This window comes from Leuciscus leuciscus (assembly GCF_965113295.1).
Source record: "Leuciscus leuciscus genome assembly, chromosome: 1".
NCBI classification, from domain to species: domain Eukaryota; kingdom Metazoa; phylum Chordata; class Actinopteri; order Cypriniformes; family Leuciscidae; genus Leuciscus; species Leuciscus leuciscus.
In genome coordinates this window covers 62,822,581-62,847,022 of record NC_138725.1, presented here as the reverse complement: position 1 = coordinate 62,847,022, position 24,442 = coordinate 62,822,581, and the positions used below count along the sequence as shown (strand labels likewise).

Here is a 24,442-nt window from a genome sequence, read left to right as displayed (position 1 = left end):
ATTGAGACCCATTACAACAGATTTGTTGATCATATTTCAAAGATATTCCTTTAGCCTAAATCTTGAGTTGGTTGTGTGTAAATTTAAAGAGACTTGAAAGAAGCTAATTGGTATTAATTGGTCTTAATTTTAAGCTTTAAATATGAATGTTCACTGTACAATTTAGCTTGTCCATTTGTGTTCTGTTATTAAAGAAAACTGTTTAAAGCATGTAAAGCAGGCTAAAGTGATATTAAGGATCAGTTACTCATCTAATGCACAAGCTTTATATCTTTGTTAGACGTGTTGGGCCATTTATTTCTCTTTTTACGTGCTATTTATTTATTTATTTATTTGCTGTTTTATTGTTTTGTCGGTTAGGGAAAGTTCTAACTGGAAAATGTTGTCATGGATGGAGACCAGACAAAAGACGGTCTTTTGCCCTTTCCTACTGTCAGATTCAAGCAGACAAAACCAGTGACCTCTCTAAAGAGTCAGATACAGCATTGATTTTATGACACTTGCTATCTTAATATGGATATCCACTGGGACAAACAAATATTCATGTTTTCTATTATTGTAAAGATCAATATGCAGGAAAGATCTGTCTTGACAGCTTTCAGCTTTCCAGGAGTTCGGGGCATATTTGCTGCTTTTTATATAACGTTTTGCCTTGTCTTCCTCATGGGATCTAGGGGCCTGTGTTGAGCATCCTTTACCCCTGCCCCATGGCTCTGATGACTGTAATTTTTTTAATTAAGTACCAGTGCTATTTTACAATAAATTAATGCACAATATCTGTTCTAGGCCGTGTCATGTGTGACCTTGGAATGATCATTTAAGCTCATTTCATTGCAAATCTTTGAGTGTTTTTTTTTAAAAATCAGTTATTGTTGTTGTTCTTGTTGTGTATCATAAATTTGTGTTATGTTTAAATCCAGTATTCAGTTTGTGCCAATATGCTGACCTCAAACCAAAACAATGCTTTAATTGCTTTTTTTAATTCCTGAAGGATGGGTCAAGCTGCAGTTGCGTAATTTTTTTCTTCTTTTTTTTCACTTTCATGAATGCACTTGTTAAGCATCCATTTATTCATTAATTGAGCTCTTAATTGTGGCAGCATATTGCAGCTCATTTTGGAGGTTAATGATGCTTCCGCCTGACGGATATGAGCTGAAAAAAGCTAAATTACTGAGTTATTATTGGTTTACAGTTTTTACACTGGCTTTGTAGCGTGTGTGTGTGTGTGTGTGTGTGCAGTCATGTGAAAAAGAAAGGTCACCCAAATTAATTAGATGGTTTTAAATATTGGGACATAATAAAAATCATCTAGTCTTGAGCAGCTCTTAAAATATGCTGTATTTGGTTTTCACCAAACGTGGGGCTGTGCATTATTGCCAGACATCTCCACTTAGGTCTCGTCTGTCCAAAGGACATTGTGCCAGAAGTCTTATGGTTTGTTCAGATGCAACTTTGCAAACCTAAGCTGTGCTGCCATGTTCTTTTTAGAGAGAAGAGCCAACCCTTCCTAAAATGCCATACTTGTCCGGTCTTTTTCTAATTGGACTGTCATGAACTTCAACATTTAACATGTTAACTGAGGCCTGTAGAGTCTGAGGTGTAGTTCTTGGGTGTTTTGCGATTCCTCTGAGCATTGCACAGTCTGACCTTGGGGTGAATTTGATGGGACGTCCACTCCTGGGAAGATTGGCAACTGTCTTGAATGTTTTCCACTTGTGAATAATCTTGTAGAATAATGGACTTTAATTGTTTGGAAATGGCCGTATAAACCTTCCCAGATTGATGGGCAGCAACAATTGCTTCTCTAAGATCATTGCTGATGTCTTTCCTCCTTGGCATTGTGTTTTAACACCCCTGAATGTTCCAGACCAGCAAACTGCCAACACTTCTGCTTTTATAGCGGTGATCACACTTGCTGATGATCAGTTAATCAAAGGTGTTTGATTAGCAGCGCTGACTGTTACTTATACTCTTAATTCCTATGGAGGGTGTAGCCTACTTAGATTTTCACACATGGCTTCTCCATTTTGGCCTAGTTTTTGTTCAACAAATAATGACATGGCATAATATGCCATGTGTTATTGTTGATCTGAGGTTGTATTTACCTGATTTTGAGACCTGCCAAGGACCAGAAGATTTTTTTTATTATGTCCTGATACCATAGAACCGTAAAACCATAGAATTCAATAGGGAGGGTGTCCTTTTCTTTTTTTACATAACTGCAAATGTGTGTGTGTGTGTGTTGTCGTCGTTGTTGTTGTTGTTATACATTTTTTTTTATATATAATTTAATTTTATATAATATTGTTAATTCTTTTTTTAATTCATGTATTTTTTATTATTATTATTATTATGTCTCTAATTTTTATTTTAGAGAGTTTACTTTTGAATTGATGGTTCTGTTCTGAGTATAAATTCTTTAATCTGTCCGTTCTGTTAGCCGCTCTAGTAGCAGTGTATCTGCTTCCCATTTTTTTTTTTATCCTGTCTAGAATGTCTAACAAAGATTAACACTGGAGACAAATGCCACTGGGATCTTGACACTTTGGGGATTTGGGGAAATATAATCCGTTTTGCATGTTACTATCAGTTGAGATATAATCCTGCATTCTGTGCTGCCACAAGGGCTCACCCAAAGTCCATAGACACAAATGTCCCATAGAGCTGCCCACACTTGGAATGAAGTTAGGGGAGTACATTAAGAAGAAAACCATAAACTGGCTTTGCTCAATGTACACATTCAACAGACGATGACAGGTGTTGTAGATTGGTCCGTTTCTGGAGTCCCAGTTATGTAAGCATGAAGGATTCCATTTGATGCCACAAATTGCAAAAAATGGAACCGGAAACTCAAATGGTTATGCTAATATCTCAATTGCTCAGAGATTTGTTATTCTGAATTATACGTGTTATACCATGACAGCATCTCCTGGTGCCAAATAACGGTCATCGACTGTTGGTTTCATTTCACTCATATTGATGTGATGAGTCAAGTCCTGCTCTTCCATCAAGCTATTCACCTTTGCATTTTCTCATTTAATTTTGGGGTTTATCTCATTTCAGTCAAATGTTGCTTTTAAATTAGCTCAGTATTGCTGAATTTGTTATCTGATATTGCTTTGGGAACATTACAGTCATCCAAAAGAAGATATCCACATCTGGCCCAATGTCCCAATGACCACAATTTTTGGCCAGCAAAAGGTCAAAATTAGCATGGAAATTGACTCGGTTTACCCAGCAACAATATTTTGATCCCGAAAGATAAAATATATTAAGCACAACATTAAATGTGCATATTCCTTTTTTTTAAAGAAAGGAATAAAAAATTCAAAATATTCTGCATGGAAATTTTTCGGAATATTGTGTTTTCCCGCTGTATGCATAGTATACAGTATGTACAATATACAACCTGAGCTGACTAATATACAGTTTTTTTCTCACAATACACTTTTCCCAACTTGCTCTGGCAAGTAATATGAGACCCAATTTTCTGCACTGGCAAGTAATATAAACACACATTATTTCTTTGGAAGTTTTTTTTGCCCCATTATTTAAAAATAATAACAATAATTAAACCACTGAATAGAATTTTTTTGATTTCTGGTTAAAGATTATACATTAACCCCAAGCGTGAGCAGAACTACTATTGATGCCTGCTAACAGTGTAATATTAACAATGTAATATTGAACACATGGGGTTCATGCTTGGGTATTTTACACTATTAGAGTGTGAATGAGCTCTGTTTTCTGATAACAAGTACAGTATGTCACAGTGCCTCTCTGTCTCTCTTCATGTCATGTCTGAGTCACCCAGCACCCCACGGCTCTCGCTTTTTCTGCTTCCCTTGGTGCCCTCTCTGCCTGGCCCTGGCCCTCCATTTCTCCCTTCACTCCTATTCATTGCCAAACTTCCTTCCTGTTGTCCTTTCCTGGCATGCGTTGTGCACCAGCATGCCAATGTTGCACCATTTTTACTATCAGCACCAACAACACTCGTCGAATGGGACAGAGAATGGAAATCCATTACTATCGCTCTGCACTCCTGGCATGAGTGGGCGAGCTCCTGTCAAGTTTCCAACCTTTCTGCCAGCGTCCCTTTTCAAATCGGAAACTGCGGCATATGTTATAAGTTAGGCTTCGAATAAGAAGCTACAGCAAGGCCCGGCCATCAAAACTGAGATTGGGTTGATGTGTTAGCTTAGACATCGCTTCTTATAAAGAAGCTGCAATGTTTTATAGGTTTTTTTTATTTCTTTTCAGTTTCATTATTTGTTGACATGAGATTGCATATGGTATTTTATGGCCATTCTGGGATGTAGGAGTTCTGCTCAGGAATAGATATTTATCGTTAGGATTGTGTGTGTTGTCAACCATCATGAAATGGTGGGGTTGTATATTTTTGTGTGGTGGGAGTGATGCAGGCATGCACTTTGATATAACTCATGCAGACAGCAATGCATTATGGGAATGTCTTGCTCGGTTCTCCTATTTTTCGCTTTATTGGTTGTTCTTAGGTGCCTTTTAAATCCCTAATGTAAATAATGATTTTAATAGCTAATGAGTAGTTGACATTAACTATCTATTTTGTTTATTTATTCATAAGAACTCTTAAAGACCTTCTTTGTCTAAAGGGATGTTTAAAATCTTCAACATCTCTCCTTAATCATCATATGAGTCCAAACCTATTCTTGCTCACACCATTACAACCCTTTATAGGAATGGCATATGAATGCTCTTTTGTCTTGTCCCTTCAGGGCTTTAGCTGTTTAACTTTAGCTCTGTCAGCTCTTTTATCAGGACAGACATTCAGGCATCATGATGGACTGTTATCTCACCCTCATCCTATCTGACTATACAAAAACCAAGACACTTCTCACCTCTCAAGATAAAGCATGAATGGTGTCATGATGATTTACAATTCACAGTTTAATGAGAGTCATCCATCAATAATGTGCAATGTATTAATTAGAACAAACTGCAGTGTGTTAAATTGTGTTTTTGGCCAATAATCTGACATTGATTTAAATGGAGTCAGATTAATGGGCAAAAACACAATTTAACACACTGCAGTTTCAATCAAAATTGAATCAGTTTACTTAAATTCACATTCTTGGTCTGATTGTGAATGAAAGGGGAGAGATTTTATTCAACTTGTGTTGGAAAACTAAACTTATCTGCATGCTAGTTGCCTGAAAAACCAAATCACCATATTCAAAATAGTGTGTTAGTTCTTCTGTAATGTACCAGAAGAGGGCAGCTGAATCAGAGTACAGATTACTTTTAAGAAAATATTACCACAGAGATAAACAAACACGAGTCACGAATATTAAAATGTGTTTTAACCTCTTGCTTTTTGTGATTTGTTTCTTTTTTTAATGGAAATTTGAAGATCACGCCTAAAAGTAGACATGCGGTTTCACAGGTGGGAGGCGTTTGCCTTGTTAGAACAGTTAAATGTATTTAGGACAGATACCATATGCCATGCCATAATTTAACTACGCTGTAAGCTGATAACCACACATGATGGGAAATACACAGAAGGTATATTACATGTGAGTACTAGTGGTAGTAGTAGTTGGACATTTCAGATCCAGAGTAAACGCCTTGCTTGCATGATTATCCACACCAGGACTGGGAGGTCCAGTTCTTCTCGCAGCCGTCTGTGAAGATGCTAAAGTCTGTAATATAAATATCTAAGAGACTGGCACGTCTCTCATCAACACTCAACCCAATGCAGTTTATTAAAAATGAGTCATGAATCTATGTGCCTACACAGAAGCACATAAAAAGCAATTATATGCGTACCATAAGAGTCATGAGCAGACCCATGCAGACTCTGTTCCCTCAGAGCTCAGACAAAAGCTCCTCAGAATCTGTAGAATTGGTACACCCGTCATTCATGAAGTTCTGTGCATCCCTGGCCCTTTTATACACTTAATTTATGGCTAGAATACGCATGTCTACTAGTTTTGGCCATTTAGTAGTGCAGTTGGTCTGTCTACGTCAGGTTGAGTTGTTCATGTTTGTTGGATATTCTACTGTGTACCATGTGAAACCACGTTTGTTAGTTATTTAAAGGTCAAGGTATTATGTCTACTGAGGTCTACCTTGGTCTCCTACTTGACTCGATTATTATTCTTTTTTTTATGCTTTCATTGACTCGTTTTCTGTATTTTTATTTATTTTCAGGGTGTCTTCACACTGTTTTTGGGGCCCTTCACCTTTTTTAATGCGCAGAAGACCAAATACCTCCAGATCGTCACCTCTGTAATGAGATGGATTGGTAAGTTCCTTACAATTTTATTTTATTGTTTTTATTGATTTTATTGATATTTTTTAATTTTATACTCTGTACAAATAATGTTTTTGTTATTAGGTTGCAACAAAACATAGCTTATTGTATTCAAGATTTACCTTATGGACAAAATAAATGACATGGTGTTTTGAAGGAGGTTTGAAATGTTTCTGCAAGTAGGTTTCGTTAAAGCTTCAAAAATATCTCTAAAGGACAAGTGCATCCATCCATCCATCCATCCATCCGGTCTTTCCATCCATCCATCTTTCCATCCGGTCTTTCCATCCATCCATCCATCCAGCCGGTCTTTCCATCCATCCATCCATCCATCCAGCCGGTCTTTCCATCCATCCATCCATCCATCCATCCATCCATCCATCCATCCATCCATCCGGTCTTTCCATCCATCCATCCATCCATCCATCCATCCATCCATCCATCCGGTCTTTCTATCCATCCATCCGGTCTTTCCATCCATCCATCCGGTCTTTCCATCCATCCGGTCTTTCCATCCATCCATCCATCTGGTCTTTCCATCCATCCATCCATCCATCCATCCATCCGGTCTTTCCATCTATCCAGCCGGTCTTTCCATCCATCCATCCATCCATCCATCCATCCGGTCTTTCCATCCATCCGGTCTTTCCATCCATCCGGTCTTTCCATCCATCCATCCATCCATCCATCCGGTCTTTCCATCCATCCATCCATCCATCCGGTCTTTCCATCCATCCATCCATCCATCCATCCATCCATCCATCCATCCATCCATCCGGTCTTTCCATCCATCCATCCATCCATCCATCTGGTCTTTCCATCCATCCATCCATCCATCCATCCATCCATCCGGTCTTTCCATCCATCCATCCATCCATCCCTCCGGTCTTTCCATCCATCCATCCATCCATCCTTCCATCCATCCATCCATCCGGTCTTTCCATCATAAATGCGTCCTGCTCCATGTCTCCGCCTTCTGTCTCCCTCATACTTCAGCCTAGACAGCCCGTCTCAGGCGTGATTGGGCAGTCAGTTACCAGATGACAGGCCCAAAATAAAACCGCCCATCCTCACCTTCCCTTTCAAATCACAGCCGCACTGAATCGCATTGAATGTGCACGCAGTGGTGAATGAACATACAATGTACAAAGAATGCCTTTTCTTGCGCAAATATTCTCAGTGCTCATAGAAACTTCAAAGAAACAACCATACGTCCTTTTGCTCACCTTTCTCTCCTCTTCGTCTCATTGATTCACAATAAGACGTGTATGCGAGTCATTGGAGATTGGATACGCTTCCTAACAGCTCCACAGGCACTAACAAGGCAAAAAATAAAGGCAGTTGTTCTAGCTGTGTAGGTTTCAGTAATGCTTGTAGAGTGGTGCTATGCAGCATTGTATAGCAATTACTCAAAATTTATGTATCAAGAAATGCATCGACAGACTACAGAAATCTGCTGATTAGCATGTGCACCCATATTTCTGCCATCTGTGTTTTAATGTATTGCTCATTTAAGGGCACTATAACCTGAGGGGTGAAGTAGCACATCCTGCTTGCTTCAGCAACATTAAACTGCTCAGTGCAGGTGATGAACTGCTGTTATTTCTCAAACTGTTTTTCCAGAACCTGTTCATGTTCTTTTAGTCATTTGAATCAATATGGGGTCATTTGCACAGTACATGTATTATGTATGATTCCTCTCGGTAAAAGCCATCACTGGTCTAGCTGGTTGCTGTTTTCTTTTTGCTTTGTATTGCAGTTTTTGTTCTTTTTGCAGGGATGTATCATGGATGCCCTGCAGAATAGTGGTCATCTTTTTATATGTGTGCTACTCTTATCTTTCTCTATTGCTGTTTTTCCTTCGCCTGTTCTGAACCTCCAGAGAGCTGAAGTAATTATTTGATAATGCATTCTTCACATTGTAGTCTATAGTGTGATTTAGAGCCGTTCAGATCTAGAACTTAGGGATCTTTGGGCCCTAGAGTATTAAAATGTCTTAAATTCACTCTTAAAACTAGGGCTGTAAAAAAAAATTAAATCTTGCTTAGTATAAAAACTAATTTTACAACATAAAATTGAATGTCAAATTTCTTCTTCAAATTTTTTTTCTCATCTAATTTGCTAATTACTAACCACCATAAATGTTTGATATATTTGTATTTCTATTGCACAAAATTGTATAATGTTATACAAAGTAGTACCCTATTTTAGGTTTGTTTTTTACAATTAGACATTTAAAAGAATCAATTGTTTTTTTTGTACAAGGTTATTCAGGTATTCTGCAAGGGTTACTTCAGGTTTACTTGTTAATCGGTCTTCCGGGTAGAAAAAAATTACTCTCAGACAAAACAAACAAAAAGACAACAAATCTTGTCTAAGCTTTAGACCGGAATTAATGTGATCCAGCAATAGTCAAGGGTTTTAGTTCCCTTTGACTCTCATTAACAAACATTTGGACATTTAATGTGCAGAGTAATCCATGAATGATCTCAGTTTCTAATTAATAAAGTAAAAAAAGGCCTATCCATGCTAATGGAACTTAAAAGTCAAGTGAAAATGACTACTTTACCATAGACTCACCATAGATTGAGCCACTGGAATTTATCCTTGAAGATGAAACCAGGTAGAGAACAGCTGCCATATCTAATAGGGATGTGCCTGAAGCCTAAAGCCTAAAGGGACATGGTTAGGCTTGCTGCAGTAGTTGGTCACATTACAGTTCATCAGATTTCACTTATAACATGAAGATAATATGGAGCTGGATGCTGGATGATTTGATGCGCAACAGATCCTGAGCATCATTGACAAAAAAAATGTATAAAAAATATTGGTCAGTACCGCCGCTCCCTATACATGTGATCGCCAATTCGGAAACTATTTCAATTCCCAGCATATTGATAGCAGCTCTCTGATGCCCGCAAATTATATACAATATAACAACCCAACTATATAATTGCGAGAGAATGCAAAAGCATTGAAATATATTTTTTCTTCCTATCTCTTTTTTTATCTCCCATCACCATGTCCCTTTAGGGTCTCCGTTGAATGCTTCATTTCCTTTTCGTATTCGGCTACGGGCACATCCGTAATATCTAATATACAGTAAAGCATGTTTAGTTTGTAGTATATTTTTGCACAGACGTTATAATGACCAATATTTGTTGTGAATATAAAATGCTTTTTTTTATTTTGTAAGCAATCTTGAAGTAGTTCCAAGAAAAAACACTGTTTATTTATTACACAGCTCCAAGGAATACTTGATTCTGATTGGTCAGTCACTGCATTCTGTGGATAGATATTTTTTTATAATGATGCTAAACTGTATATTTCACTGTTTCCCTTGGCAACTAATTTCCTACATATTGGTGCTAGTTTCATGTCTCTCGTATCACTCCACGGCCTCTTTCTTCCCACAGAATACGATAATTTGATCTCAAATCAATATCCCATGTCCATTTAATTTATTTGATAATAACAGGGAGAATGTACTGCCAAGCAGTCATTATCCCAAAATAAACCCCTTCAGAGTGATACAAGATGCTTTCAGGCCCTGGCCATCCTCATAGGGTTTCTTTTGTAATGTGACAGTGCTTTTATTCATTATATGCTGTGCTTACTAACCGATTAATCATATATAGCGCTATTATTTTACACCGAAACCAAAGCTGTCAAAATTCTTCCACATTTTTCCCTTCCGTCGATGAATATCGGCATATCTGTACATTAGCGCAACCATCCTTCGCTGTTCATTTGAACCAGACAAACTTCTCATGCTGATTCTAAAGATTTGTCAATGGGTTGGTCAATAGGTTGACCAGTCGCCTATCAAATTTTTAGCTTTTTCCATTCACCCTTTCCAGGCTTGTGCTTTTTCCTATGATCTTCTCTGCTCTCAGTCATTACTCACAGCAGACAGCAGGACAAGCAGGCACGTCCCTTGTGTGCCTTTTCACCCATAATGCACAGGAGGAGAGACCGTGCCTGCTCCTGTGTCAAATGAGATGTGGTAAGTAGGATTCGGTTCAGTTGGCGCCAAGGGAACCACTTTGTGTTTTAGACTCAATGCCATCTACTGCCAGCGCCGTCACTCTGCTGAACCTTGCCTACCAGAAAGCGGAGCTCAATTATTAGCTCAATGAGCATAACAGCATCATACTTGACTTAATACTGCTTGTTGTGTGTCGTTACTCATCTAGGCACATATATATAAAACCTCAGCAGTCCCAGAACCCGTAGCCCTTCACAACCACTTGTATGAAATGCATGAAGTGACTTATTTATCAGGAACACAGATATGGCATCTTGTCTTTTGTATGCAAAGCTGTGCATTTTTGTATGCATTATTTAAAGGCGGTTTTAATGCAGGGGTAATTTAAATGGGAAGGATCACCTCCTCTCAGCACTGAAGTAGAGAACATTTATCAGCTTTTGACATGGAGAGCGAAATGAGTCAGTGAGGTTGCCGCTTTAATTCATATTTAGTGTGAGCGTTGAGGAACGGACAAAGAGCGTGTGATTACTCACTGGAGATTTATGACTTCATGTTGCATTACACACCGTTTCTTGGAGACTGCATTACTGTTAATGGTGCTAGAGCAAGGTGCTCAAGACTCAGAATCTGTGTTCAGGTTGAAGACATCATTGCGTCATTACATATTTCCGTGTAGCTCAAACAGAAGATCATGGTGCTAACAGTTTCATTGGTTCGTTTCCCTGGGAATTCATAAAAAATAAATCACTTAAATGCAATGCAAGTCGCTTTGGATAAAAGCATCTGCCAAATGCATACATTTGAATAATGTAAGGAAATGTGTGTGTGTGTGTGTGTGTGTAAATAAAGGTGATAGATGCAAAGAATTAAGTGTAGATGTGCCAACTATGATCTTCGTCAAAATGCTGTAATTGCTAGTGTGGTAAAAATGTACAGTGCAGATGGACTGATTCGAGACATGCACAGTACAATTGCTTTTCTATACTCTATAAGACATCAGAGGGCAGCACTGAGTCGTGTCATTTTTTTGTTGGTATATTTGCTTGGAAGGATAAAAGAAGAAAAGTAGTGGATGCACCATTACATGCAACAAACAAGAACCAAAACAAAAAGTATGGAAAATGATATACTGCTTTGTTTACTGTTCTTGAAAGAAACAGCATATTGCTTTGTTACGCTCTTTCCGCACTCTTCTTCGACTCCTGCACAATACATCACAACTGTGTATTGCCACCTAGTGGGATCTTCTGTCTCAACATTTACCTTGAGCATGCGCGAATCACGGACACAAAAATTGGGCTGCATGTGCGCGGACATTCCCTCCTGATGAGGGAAATGGTGTTCCGCGGACTGTCACGGAACGTGGACGGCCGAAGTATACTTTTGCCTTAATTGAGCGTGTCAAAGCTAAAGTTTAACTAAAGACTTGCTTGCTGCCAGGATGAGCTTTTCGAGAAATGAAAATACTCTGAATTTATAGCATTTACAGATGTGAATATAATTATCAAACGTAAGGTATTGTGCAATGTGCCAAATTTATAAACAATTTTGTCGCAGTTTTTGCTACTGTAAAGTGTTTCTTTTTTTTCTTTCTTTTTTTTTCAATATTTTATTGATTAGTTGCAGCCCTACTTCAAATAGACAACATCGCCACTAAGGAAAAGCTGCAGTACAAAATTTAAATGTTAAGGGTTTTTCCCTTATTAACAGGCGTCCGTTGAAAATCAGACTTTATAGTGTTTTTATAGGTCAGATATACTGTAAAAGGTGTTGGGTCTGAAACGGCATCAGTGTGGGATATTCTGCAGCAGTGTAGTCTCAAGGTGAAATATAGCCGTGCCTTAATGAATACCCCAGGAAATGGTTCAGCTCATAGAGCTTGAAAATTGCTCTCAAGGAAAATGTGTTGGTGTCTCTCATTTAGCAGGGCCTACAATATGGACAAGCTACAAACTACCGTACACCGCTTTCCTTAACAGACCATAAAACCACTCGCTCATTTGCTTGAAAATTTCAGAGGATCATCAATTGGTCTAAAATGGCTTTGGCTATCCATATTGTGGATGCTCTCTACTGGGTTATCTTGTCTAAATTGTGGTAAGATAGATGTCTTAAATTTTGCACTCCCTTACGCCTGCTATGTATTGATGTCCACATTTGCCTCCTTAATGAGTTTCTGTTATAACTTTAATTACTTTAAAAATTAGGTGCAGAATAAAGTTTAGGTGATTAGGGAGATTTATGTATGCTGTGTATTCACCCTCTGTTACATGAGCATATTCAATAATTAACAGAACTATATCACAAAGACAGTCCGAAAAATCAATTCATGATGATTCCTAGTGACTGTTTTGGCAGCACAGAAGGGACTGTTTCTCTGCGCTGTAGTATTGGGGTTAAAGATCTGGGCTGGGTACTGAACCAGAAGGCTGATCCATGAACTATGACCACTGCACCCTTGAGCAAGACCTTATTGATCAGTTGACTGGTTTTTCCCCCTAAAGTATGTTTGCCCTGAAACAGCATTCCTGTAAAACACAAAAACTCCTTAAAGGGATACTCCACTTTTTTTGGAAATAGGCTAATTTTACAACTCCCCCAGAGTTAAACAGTTCAGTTTTAGCGTTTTCGAATCCATTCAGCCGATCTCCGGGTCTGGCGGTACCACTTTTAGCATAGCTTAGCATAGATCATTGAATCGGACAAGACCATTAGCATCTCTCTCAAAAAAAATGACCAAAGAGTTTCGATATTTTTCCTATTTAAAACTTGACTCTTCTGTAGTTACATCGTGTACTAAGACCGACGGAAAATGAAAAGTTGCGATTTTCTAGGCTGATATGGCTAGGAACTATACTCTTCGTAATGATATTACGAAGAGTAATATCATTATTACTGATATAATGGTATATTACGATTAGTAAAATTTTACGATTGTAAAATGAGCCTATTTCCAAAAAAAGTGGAGTATCCCTTTAACCTATTGCACAATAGATCACAAGCTGTATACATATTAGATGTAGTGCGAGACATTTATTTTGATTTATAACTAATATTTATTTATATAAATATTTTTATATTTAAAAATTTCTTTTAATTCATTAATTTTATATATATATATATATATATATATATATATATATATATATATATATATATATATATATATATATATATAATTGCTTTTAAAAATACAGTAAAAAGTTAATTATGTTAATTTTATTTTAAATGTGATTTATTTCTTTGATGTTAAAGCTGAATTTTCAGCATCTTTACTCCAGTCTGAGTCTCACATGATTCTTCAGAAATCATTCAAATATGCTGATTTGATACTCAACAGACATTTACTAATATTTTCAATGTTTAAAACAGTTGTGCTGCTTATGTATTTTATATTTTTGTAGAAAGTGTGATAATTTTTTCATTCTTTTATGAATGGAAAGTTTAAAAGAAAAGCATTTATTTAAGAAAAGCATTATCTATCGATCTATCTATCTATGATATAGAAGAAAATAAAACATTATATATATATATATATGACATTCAGATATATTTTTTTTACTGTATATTTATATAACACACACAAATATGTATATATCCCTGAAATTTGATTGTTTGATAGGAATGTTCAAGGACAAGCAAGAGTGTTTATTCAGGAACCTGTCCTACTTGGCAAAATCATGATTACTGCAAGTTGCTTTGAATAGCTAAATAACAAAGTTTATGGATGATGATTGATTGATAATTTCACAGATGGGATGTTTTTGACGTCTACTTAATGTTCTCGGCAGTCATCGTTCTCCATTCACACTTGATGGTCACAGTTGGTCATGTGACTGATCAACATCCCATGGGTGCTTTGTTAATGAAGAGTGTCCTTCAAAACCCAACACATCGTCCCTCTAGGGAAGCTTTAGCAATCAGTGTCGTTTTGATTGTAATGCCAGGACATGTTTGACTTTGCTGCATGAATTTATTTGCCCCCCTTTTTTATTCCCTCATCTACCTGTGTGGTGTCTTCCAACCGGGCTCTGTTGGCACCGGTGTCAGATACAAACATATCATGATGAATATAAGACTTGAAGACACAGATACCAGTGGCATTTTCAATGGCCATCGGCATGTACACTGAGGGAATTTATAGCATGTGATGAATCGCTGGGCCGGGATGCAATCACATCTCATCCCTAAACAACAAAAGGCCTCTGTGCTGAAGGTTAAGCGCCTATAGAATGACTTGAATTGTGTCGTGAGATGTCAGGAGTATTTGGATTAAGTGTGCCCTTGATTATTTTTCTTCTTTTTTTTCCTCCTCCTATTCTTTCAGTGCAGTTGTTATGAAAAGGAGTAATGCATCTTGCATCTCACTCCATCTCATCCATGCATGTACCCTCTCTGGTTGGTTCATCGGCTACATTAACTGTCTCTGACGTTTCCTCTAATGATTTCCAGGTCCATCATTGTGTATTGTCTGCTTTTGTCCTCTAGTTGAGCTATTGCGTACCTGTTTTGCGATATTAAGCATATTGCACATGAAGGTTGCCTGTTATTGCAATTGTTGCGCCTTTGGCTTTGTCAAGTCAAGTCAAGTCAAGTTTATTTGTATAGCGCTTTTCACAATACAGATTGTATCAAAGCAGCTTCACAGTATTAAATTAAAATAATACAACAAAGTTTGTTTCAAGAGGAATTTATTGATTGATAAAATTAAATTAAATATCCCCAAAATATCCCCAACTGAGCAAGCCTTGTGTTCTATATATTTTCTATATATTGTCTGTCATGGTACAGTACTTCTACAGCATGCAGATGTGAATTCCTAGCATTATATTCTATAATACAAATAAATAATAGTTATCGCAATTCGTCTGACAGGATCATTTTATTTAGTGAAATATCTCATTCACTGATGCGTCCAGGTCGCACTCACTCACCATATGTTTGGTCTAAAACGCAACTGCTCTCATGTATTGCTGCAGGACCGCAAATGTGAGTAAATTTTCTGTCATCTTTGCAGGACTATGATATGAAAAGTGCAAACTAAGTAACACGTTTTAGCAAAACGTGAAAGTGAATAGCACATATCAGGCACAATACCGGTATATAAAAGAATATCTATTGGTACAATATGCGTCACATGACTAAACTTACGTCATCGGTTTTAAATACCTCAGTTTTCACAGTCCACATTACAACGCGAAAACTGCGTCTTCAAATTTATCCACTTTGGAGGCCCAAACGGAGAGAAAAAGATAAAAAAAAAAATAAAAAAAAACTTATGAGTGTGGACAAGGCCTCAGACTGTCTGCCATTTTTTTTTGTGACGAATGCAAAAATTGATTTAAAGGGTTTAAAAGGCTTAAATGAAACTTTTGGCAACTTTATTTGAATAAAGTGTTAGTCATGTTAGTAGATGTATGTTATGCAAACAAAAAGTACATAGTGCTGCTAATTTATTTGTTGTTTATTGGTTTTTAATATAATACTTGGTGAAATGATTTCAGTGTGTGTTTCAGTACTTTTTGAACATTTCCAGCACATTTTGACAATACCTTGATGATAATATTGAAAATTGTGATCATTTTGGTCACTATATTCATAAAATAAAATTTTCATATTGTTTCATCGTATTGTATTGTATTGTATTGTATTGTATTGTATTTTTTTGTAATTTATATTTAATTTAGTATAGGACTGCTGTGGTATGGTCACATGACATGTTCTGCGTCATCCCTAGATTTGGTGTAAAATGAGACCCGACTTTCGCTGTGTTTGTCACTGCTTTTTCTTCTCTTTATTCTTTGTTTTGGTTTTCATTTGTAGTTTTACTGCATCTCATTGCGAGGGAAGCAGCAAGCAGTATGTCTTGAGACTAGGGCTGTCCCCGACTATGGATTTTCATAGTCGAATCAGAATCGTCATGTCTTGCCTATAGTCGACTAATAGTCGAATCATGTGTATGGGGGCGGGGCTTTAACGTTTCAAAGCCGCGATGTACAGAAAATCACACAAAGATATAGAAGAAAATGTATAAAAACATTTTGGATCAATAAAACTAAGAAATAACATAACTCCAGAAAGGCCACACTGCAGACAGGATTTGCATTTCACATGCAAATCAAATTAAATCGGCTAAATTACCTGTGCGAGCAGGCCAGCCTACAGCGCAACATCGATGCACCGAAAAAATAAACAATTAATTTACTAAAATTAAATTAGAACAGAATAGGCCTATACCTTTCTAATAAATAAAAAATACAAAACGAAATAAATTAGAATCAAGTCACAGGATGAGGAGCAAATGTGTGCAAAATGCCTAAAGTGCAGGGGAACATATATTCAAAACACAAGCCACAAATAGTTAGATCAGATAACCCTGACAGATTAATAAATAAAATTAAAATAAAGAAATTATTAAAATAACGATAGTAGCCAGAATTTTCAACTTTGTCTTTTTAACTGCAGAAACAACAAGAAATGCTAAACTGGAGGCAGTCTTTTTAGCTAAAAATGTTCACAGCATCCAAAAATCAAATTAGAAACGGCTGAAAAGTTTTGAAATCACTTGTACCCGATACCTGATCGAGAGAACAAATCCTGAAAGTCTTTCACTCTGTCTGTCCGTTGGAGTCTTTTCAAATTGTGCACGCGGATAAAATACATTCTAACGTGAAATCCAGTCTATGCGTGAAACATGTTAACGTTGGCCGGCAGAAGTGCGATAATGGTTTTCCTGATGCTAAATCCAGCGTGGGAGAATATCCTTTCTGATGGTGTACATCCACACTTTAGATTTTCTTATGCCAGACATTGTTAAAGATTTAAATCCTTGCCGCGAAGACGCTCCTCTGTCGGCCACGGATTGAAAGTGAAACTTAAATCTGTCACGGGGTGTTTGGATTTATTCACGCACGTTAAAAAATATTTATTAAAAGCTTCTTTCTTTGCACATTTTTATATACAGCATTATCATAATAGGCTGAATATTAACGTATTGACATAAAAGCTAGTTCTATGTGAAATTGAGCTCCCTCATATAGCCAAAGTGGCATGATCCTCGTTTCATAACACCTCTGCGAAGATTCGACCATGAGATCGGTAGTCGAATCAGGCTCCTCCTATCGAAGCATCGAATCTTCGACTATTCGGGGTCACCCCTACTTGAGACCATTGCGTGGTTTGTTTTTTGTAGCTAGTAAATTATTTATTCCCCTTACATGCAACCTACCCTTGATTAATAGACTTAGTGTGACATACGCACTCTGCCCCTTGTTTGCTGCCAGAATGTTGTACTCCTAGTCCTGATGAATGCATCTGTTTTAAACACTGAATGAGCATGTGTGTGGACACCTTTAATGTTAATGGAGACCTTTGGGCCAGAACTGCTCTTGGGAGCACCTCCGATTAATTGCACATCAGCTCGACTCTCACATGTGCGGAAGGACCCGATCCATTTTCCCCTTTGAATCAGATCAGCATTTCACATTTCCACATCTACTCCTTAACCTGGCACTGTGATGCATTAGAAAAGAGCATGAGGGCTGGTACAGATAATATTTTATTGAGGAGGGAAGGACACAGCTCTACAAGAAGAATATCTGCTTCTTTTGGGACTTTGGGACTTCTTTAACAGCTACCCATTTGTTGTGGATTAGAAGTTTAACCAGTAGAGCAGGGGTGTCCAATCCTGCACCTGGAGGGCCACTGTCCTGCAGAGTTCAGCTCCAACTCCAATTAAACACACCGGAACCAGCTAATCAAGATCTTGCTTGGCATACTAGAAACTTCCAGGTTGGTGTGTTGAGGCTAAAAGTTAGAGATAAACTCTGCAGGACAGTGACCCTCCAGGACTGAGTTTGGACAGTATAGTATAGCATAAGAGAAGAACAGGGCTGCCAGCTCACACGCATTCAGCGTGAGACTCACACAGTTGACACTTTTCACACGCTCTCACGCCACACATCCATTTTCTCACGCAGAGAAAAATCGCGGAGCAAAGAGGACACGGAGACCGACAGACTACACAGAGCAGGTTACTTTTGATATGCAAAATATTCTCAGCTCTCAGGTTCTGTCCATTTTATTACGAAATTCATACAGTAAATACCGTTTTGCCGCTTGTAAATGTGACGTGACAGATCGCTGTATTGCCTCAGTTGAAGTAAACCAATCATCTGTTACGTTACTTTTTATTTAAAGATACAGTACAACTTACTGAAAGGTGTGTATATATGCCTCATACATAATAGCGATCAATCAGTGTTTTTCAACCACAGAAAGAGGTCAATAAAACAGCAGGAGAACAATTATGGCACAGAACATTACATTTACCTCAGGAAAGCCATTTAATGACCATAGCACGTTAGTTGACTTGAAAAAATAGCTATAGAGAGGAGTATTTTGCTAAATATGTGCACTATATTTCATATTTATTATATTTTTACTTATTAAATAGTTTAAAATACTTGTTAAATAGAGAGTTTTACTTTGTTATTATAATGAAAACCGCATTATATTTTATTTAATTTGTTATTTTTAACTTTAACAATACCTGCTGATAGGGCTCTCTGTATGTTTACAGAATTATGTGAGAGATATTTTTTCTTGAGGAAAAATTAACATGTTGGCTATCTTCTGTAGCCTACCTAATATTTGTCCAAACAGTCAATATTGAATCAAGATTGAAATCAAATCCCAAGAATTGAATTGAAATCGTGAAAATTGCGTTAAGCAATAATACAAACAGTAGCCTACCAGTCATTGTACCATGTAGACATTGTAACATGTTGTCACTAAACTTAATACAATTCTGTTTAGTTACCAAATGTTTTAAATATGAATATTTTCATTCACTTCAGAAGGCCTTTATTAACCCCCCAGAGCCGTGTGGAGCACTTTTATGATAGATAGATGCACTTTTATGGACTGCAATTCACTGCCATTATAAATCTTGGAAGAGCCAGGACATTTTTTAATATAACTCTGATTGTATTCGTCTGAAAGAAGAATGTCATATACACCTAGGATGACTTGAGGGTGAGTGGGCTAATTTTCATTTTTGGGTGAACTATTCCTTTCAGCTCTTTTGCTCTAGATGTTAGAGATAACAAATGGTGGAGTCTTTTGAGGTTTTTACCACCCGGATTCTCGCTCTACCTGTTTGCCCATGCATCACCTTGGGGAGTTATTGGTCCGTTCCAACCAGCTCAGCATTTGCCAGAAGCCCATTAGATACTTAACAATCTCATCTTGTTCACCATTGATTGCAAACATTGATCCAATTAGAAATACAGGAAGACGAGCATTTTTCTCTATAAATTCAAAATTATAGAAATAATAAAGAGCTTGAATAAGACGAAAAGATTAGAATTAAGAGACTTAATAATAAGGGTGCTCAATAAAAGGGCTTTATTTGATTCTGACATGTGGCTGTTTTTGTGTGCAAACCAATTAGTCAAACCTAACCCAAAGTTCAGGGTTAATAATGAATGCCCAATCGTGCATATGTGTGGGTGAATACAGTGCTAGCTTGCAACATGGTGGAAACTTGTACAATTGGTTTAAGATCTTTTAAGACTGGTTTCTTTGTATGGACAATGCACTTAATTTCCTCTAATGTTTGCATTGGTTGTTAAAGTAAAGTATGTGTAATCATGGTTCCAGAAGTCTCTCTTCTGTTTCACTGTTCTAAAATGCCCCAAAGTCAACTTTTTATACCAATGCATTACTATTAATGTTGCATGGCTACATAAACTTTTAAAGTCAGATTTTTACAGCTGATTGGCCCATGGTTGGTTAACACGGGATACATTAAAGATGTGCGTCATGCCAGTGTTTACAGACTCAAGTTGTTGCGTCATTGGCTTCTAATGTAGACGGGGTTTATGAGCAGCAAGCTGTCAATGTGGAGCGACCAGAACTGGAAATTTGGCCTCTGCTCCACATCCATCATGGCAACTAGTAAAGCAGGAAACATAAGCAACTGAGACCTTACTTTTTCCCACATCCATTTCTAGTTAATGGGAAACAAGCTTTGTACAGTTCATGCTGAAACGGATCTACAAAAATCCAATTTAACTGGATTTCAAGCCACAATGGACTTGGATTGATTTAGTAAAAATCTAATTTCATGCTTCTTTTTTTGCGCTATTGAGGCTACAAAAAAAACTAAATGGATTTGAGTCTGATGTGCCTAAAAATCGGCTTTAGGCGGCCCGTGTTAACAAATAATCATCTCAACTTGGCACACTCGTGTGTATGAGATAAATGTACAGCACTAGATCTACATTGTTTATAAATTCGTCTGTTATAATATAATTTTATTTAACTATTTATATATGAGTTTTAATTCCTTTTTTTCTTTGTTTCTCTTTCAGCATTCACCATGATGATCATCCTGGCTTTGATTCGCATTGGCAAGGGGCACAGTGAGGGCCGCCCATCTGTGGCTCAGGTCTCGGGTGTGCCCAACCTCTTCGGGGTCTGTGTCTACTCATTCATGTGCCAGCACTCACTGCCCTCACTCGTGACGCCCATCTCCAACAAGCGGCGCATGAGCGCCATGGTCATGGCCGACTACATCCTCATCCTGTGCTTCTACGCCCTGCTGTCCCTCACAGCCATATTCTGCTTCGACAGCTCTCTCCTGCGTGACATGTACACTTTAAACTTCACAGATAACTGTGACGTTTTGGGCATTCCAGTGTTGCGCTACTTCCTGGGCCTCTTTCCCGTCTTCACCATTAGCACCAACTTTCCCATAATAGCCGTCACACTACGCAACAACTGGAAAACTCTCTTCCATCGGGATGGAGGCACGTACCCTTGGGTGGTGGACCGTATCGTCTTCCCACTCATTACTCTAGTGCCGCCCATTATCGTGGCCTTCTGTACTCACGATCTGGAGTCGCTTGTGGGTATTACTGGAGCATATGCCGGAACGGGCATTCAGTATATGATCCCGGCCTTCCTGGTGTATTTCAGTCGGCGTCATCTAGAACCCGTGTTTGGAAGGGATGTTGTGAATAAGCACCGGTCACCTTTCCATCATGCTTTCTGGGTTTGGTTTGTGATATTGTGGGCAACGTTCTGTTTAATGTTTGTAACGGCTAATATTGTCCTTACAGAAACCAAGAACTGAGTATAAAAGCAGATTTGTTTTGTCAAGTTGCGTTTTTGTTTGGATTTTTGAAGGGTGTTTGTTAGGGTCTAATGTTATAAGAATGGCATTAGCTGAAATTTACTTCAGTGTCTAAAAGGGACCAAAAGAGGTTTTGGCATTACTTCAGTAGGACTAACGTGAGACTTTTCTCTCACAAATCCACAGTTTTAATACATTCAAAACGCTACTTTGTTTAAGTTGAGGTGTTCTTGGTCAGGTGAATCTCATGAAAACATGCCTGGGTCATGTTTCACCCCAAAAGCAAAAAAAATTAAAATAAATAAACAATACAAATATATTTTATTTTGCCTAAGGAAGAAAAAGTCTTTGAATATGTGATGTTATTTACATGACAATCAAGCATGTCACACCAAATTCTGTTCTGAATAATGATTCTCATTATTGCAATATAGTAAAAAATACTGTAAAACTACTAAAATACTATAATACAGTGATTCATTCATGACTTAATTAAAAATAACACCATTTATAAAGGCAAAAAGATATACTGCACTCTAAAAAATGCTGGGATGTTTCAACCATGTTTGGCTCAAATATGGACAAACTTTTGTCCATATTTAAACTTTTAACTTTAAACGCTAAACTTTTAAACCCAACAGTTGGGTTTGTCCATATTTGACCCAAACATGGGTTGAAACAGCCCAGCATTTTTTAGAGAGAACATTGATGTATAAATATTTCACAATTTAAATATGTAAAATGTAAATAATATTCCCAGTTTATATTATATAATTTTCTGAATTGTTCCCAATGAATTTTATATTATATTATATTATAACTTGTGATTTAATTGTCGTCTTAAATCGCAGTGTTCTTAAGAAATAGCCTTTCATTTTGTTCAAACAAAATATAAGACCTTATTTAAATCTTTTTGATATTGGGGTTGAATGTGGCGTTGTTCTTGACAGATTTCATCACCCTCTGATTTGGTTGATCTTAAGAAGAAACAACGAGCTGGTGTTTCTTTGTTCTTTTGGACTCACCAAAAACATTATTCATAATCTTCATCAAGTCAAAGCCAAACAGACTTGACAGCAAACTGCACTGACTGATGGTGACACGTGCGCAACGGTTGAACCCAGACCTGCGGTTCAATCTCAGTTCATCAGCGGATTGATCGAGGCATTGAAAGCTTCAATATGTTCTCCATGTACTGACGTCTTACCCGGAGCTCACGGGTACTCTAACAGGCCCTTAGGGGGGACAGGAAGGGAAGATAAACCTGATATTAAAAGGACACATCCTTCTCATGATCTACAGAGACAAATATTTATCATCATCAATATGAAGCACCTCATCGTGCCTGAGAGATCACACTCACACGGTTATTAATGATAATGTCACTTTAGTTCTGACGACGTAGTCTTGAATTTGGCTTCGATTGAATTCCGAATGTACGGCAGCTGATTCCCACCCTGCTTTGCCTTTTGCACATTTTGGTCTTTTTTTGTACCAAAATTTTTAATTCTCTCATCATTTAATCACCTATAGACATGTCATTCCAAACTGTTTGACTGACTGACTTCTGCAAAACACAAATTATATTAAAGAATGTTTCAGCTTTTTTTGCTCATAAAATAAACATCAGTGGAGTTCAACACAACATTGGACCCCATTGACTTTCATTATAAGTGAAAATATTTACTTATTTTATCTTTTGCGCGCAGACAAAAGGTCATTCAGGTTTGTAATTCCATGAGGGTCAGTAAATGATGACCGGTTTTAACATCTAAACTGTTCCTTTTATGTCTTTAATGATTTCCTATGTGTGTGTATTTCTTCTCCTCCCATCTCATGTCTGCCTCAGGTTTTCTCAGGCAATGTGAATGTGACTCATTAGTTTGACACTTCGTGTTGTTTGTCAACGGTGGATTGGTTTGATCATCTGTGACGTGTTTGATACTGTAAACTGATCGCTGCTCTCTGTGAGAGCGCTGTCTGCTGATCTAAGAGAACCGTATCAGATCCTGCACTTGACTTCACACTGTTTCTGCGGTTGACTTAAAGGGAAATATGTCTGTAAGAGCTTGTTTGTGGGAAGAACGGACGTCTCCTTATTCAGTTCTTCCTCTGATGTGCTCCACAAGCATTCTGTTAAGGACATGCATTAGCATTCATGTCACCCTAAAGCACAAAAGCAAGTCATTTCACATGGGTGAAGTGATGTATTACCAAATACTCATGTAATATGTCCATTTTTTTATTTTTTATTTTAATGAAACAAATGTGCCTTCTTTCCAGGGATCTTCCTTCTTTCACCTAAATAACTATTCCTCTCTCTCTCTTTCTCTCTCAAATGTCTTTTTCTTGATTGTATTTTCTGTGCCGCCTGTCGCTTGCATGTAAGTTACTTCATATACTTGACAATCACGTCCACTGATGTCTCGTTAAAATAAAAATGGAAATGCTCTTTTTGATCTTTAAGATTGACATTTTGTTTCATTTATTCTTTTTATTATATTCTGTTTGTCATTGTCACAAAAATCATAAAAAAAAGTATTTTTAATAAACTCAGAAATTCTCATATGTAAAGGATTGTTTGGCATAACAAAAAAATTCTTTCACATTTGCCTTTTAATATTGCATTGCTTTATGTCAAATAATTTGTTGCATTTTATTTTTTAAGGACAATGCATTATGATTGAAAATGAAACTTGAGTCATTTGACTTGAGTCAAAACATTTTGACATACTTTGTGGACACTTTTGAAATGAAATCTTTTATAATTTTACTCATTTAAAATAGGCAAAAAATACCTTCCATAACTCTCAGACTTTTTATTATTAGATGAAGATTATTTATTATTTTTGGTATATTTTTTAAACTGATATTGAAACAACAGATCTATGGACTGTAAACCCAGCCGAAATCATTCTAGAGGACAACGGTGAACATTTACTCGAGAACATTTTCATTTCACAATTTTGAATCCAAGTAAACAGCGCTAGCTCTTTATTGTGACCATAAACCTCTGAAT

At 37.3% G+C, this 24,442-nt stretch overlaps 1 protein-coding gene across 1 annotated transcript in view; it reads left to right on the top strand.

Annotated features, from left to right (window-relative positions):
- tmem104 (transmembrane protein 104) overlaps positions 1-23,889 on the top strand; it is a 51,740-nt gene extending 27,851 nt beyond the window's left edge. Inside the window, exons 9-10 of the mRNA XM_082163372.1 lie at positions 6,190-6,283; positions 20,660-23,889. Of these exons, the coding sequence (XP_082019498.1) occupies positions 6,190-6,283; positions 20,660-21,423 (858 nt within the window). The 3' untranslated portion in view covers positions 21,424-23,889. The remainder of the gene's footprint in view (positions 1-6,189; positions 6,284-20,659) is intronic.
- Positions 23,890-24,442: the final 553 nt, after the last annotated feature.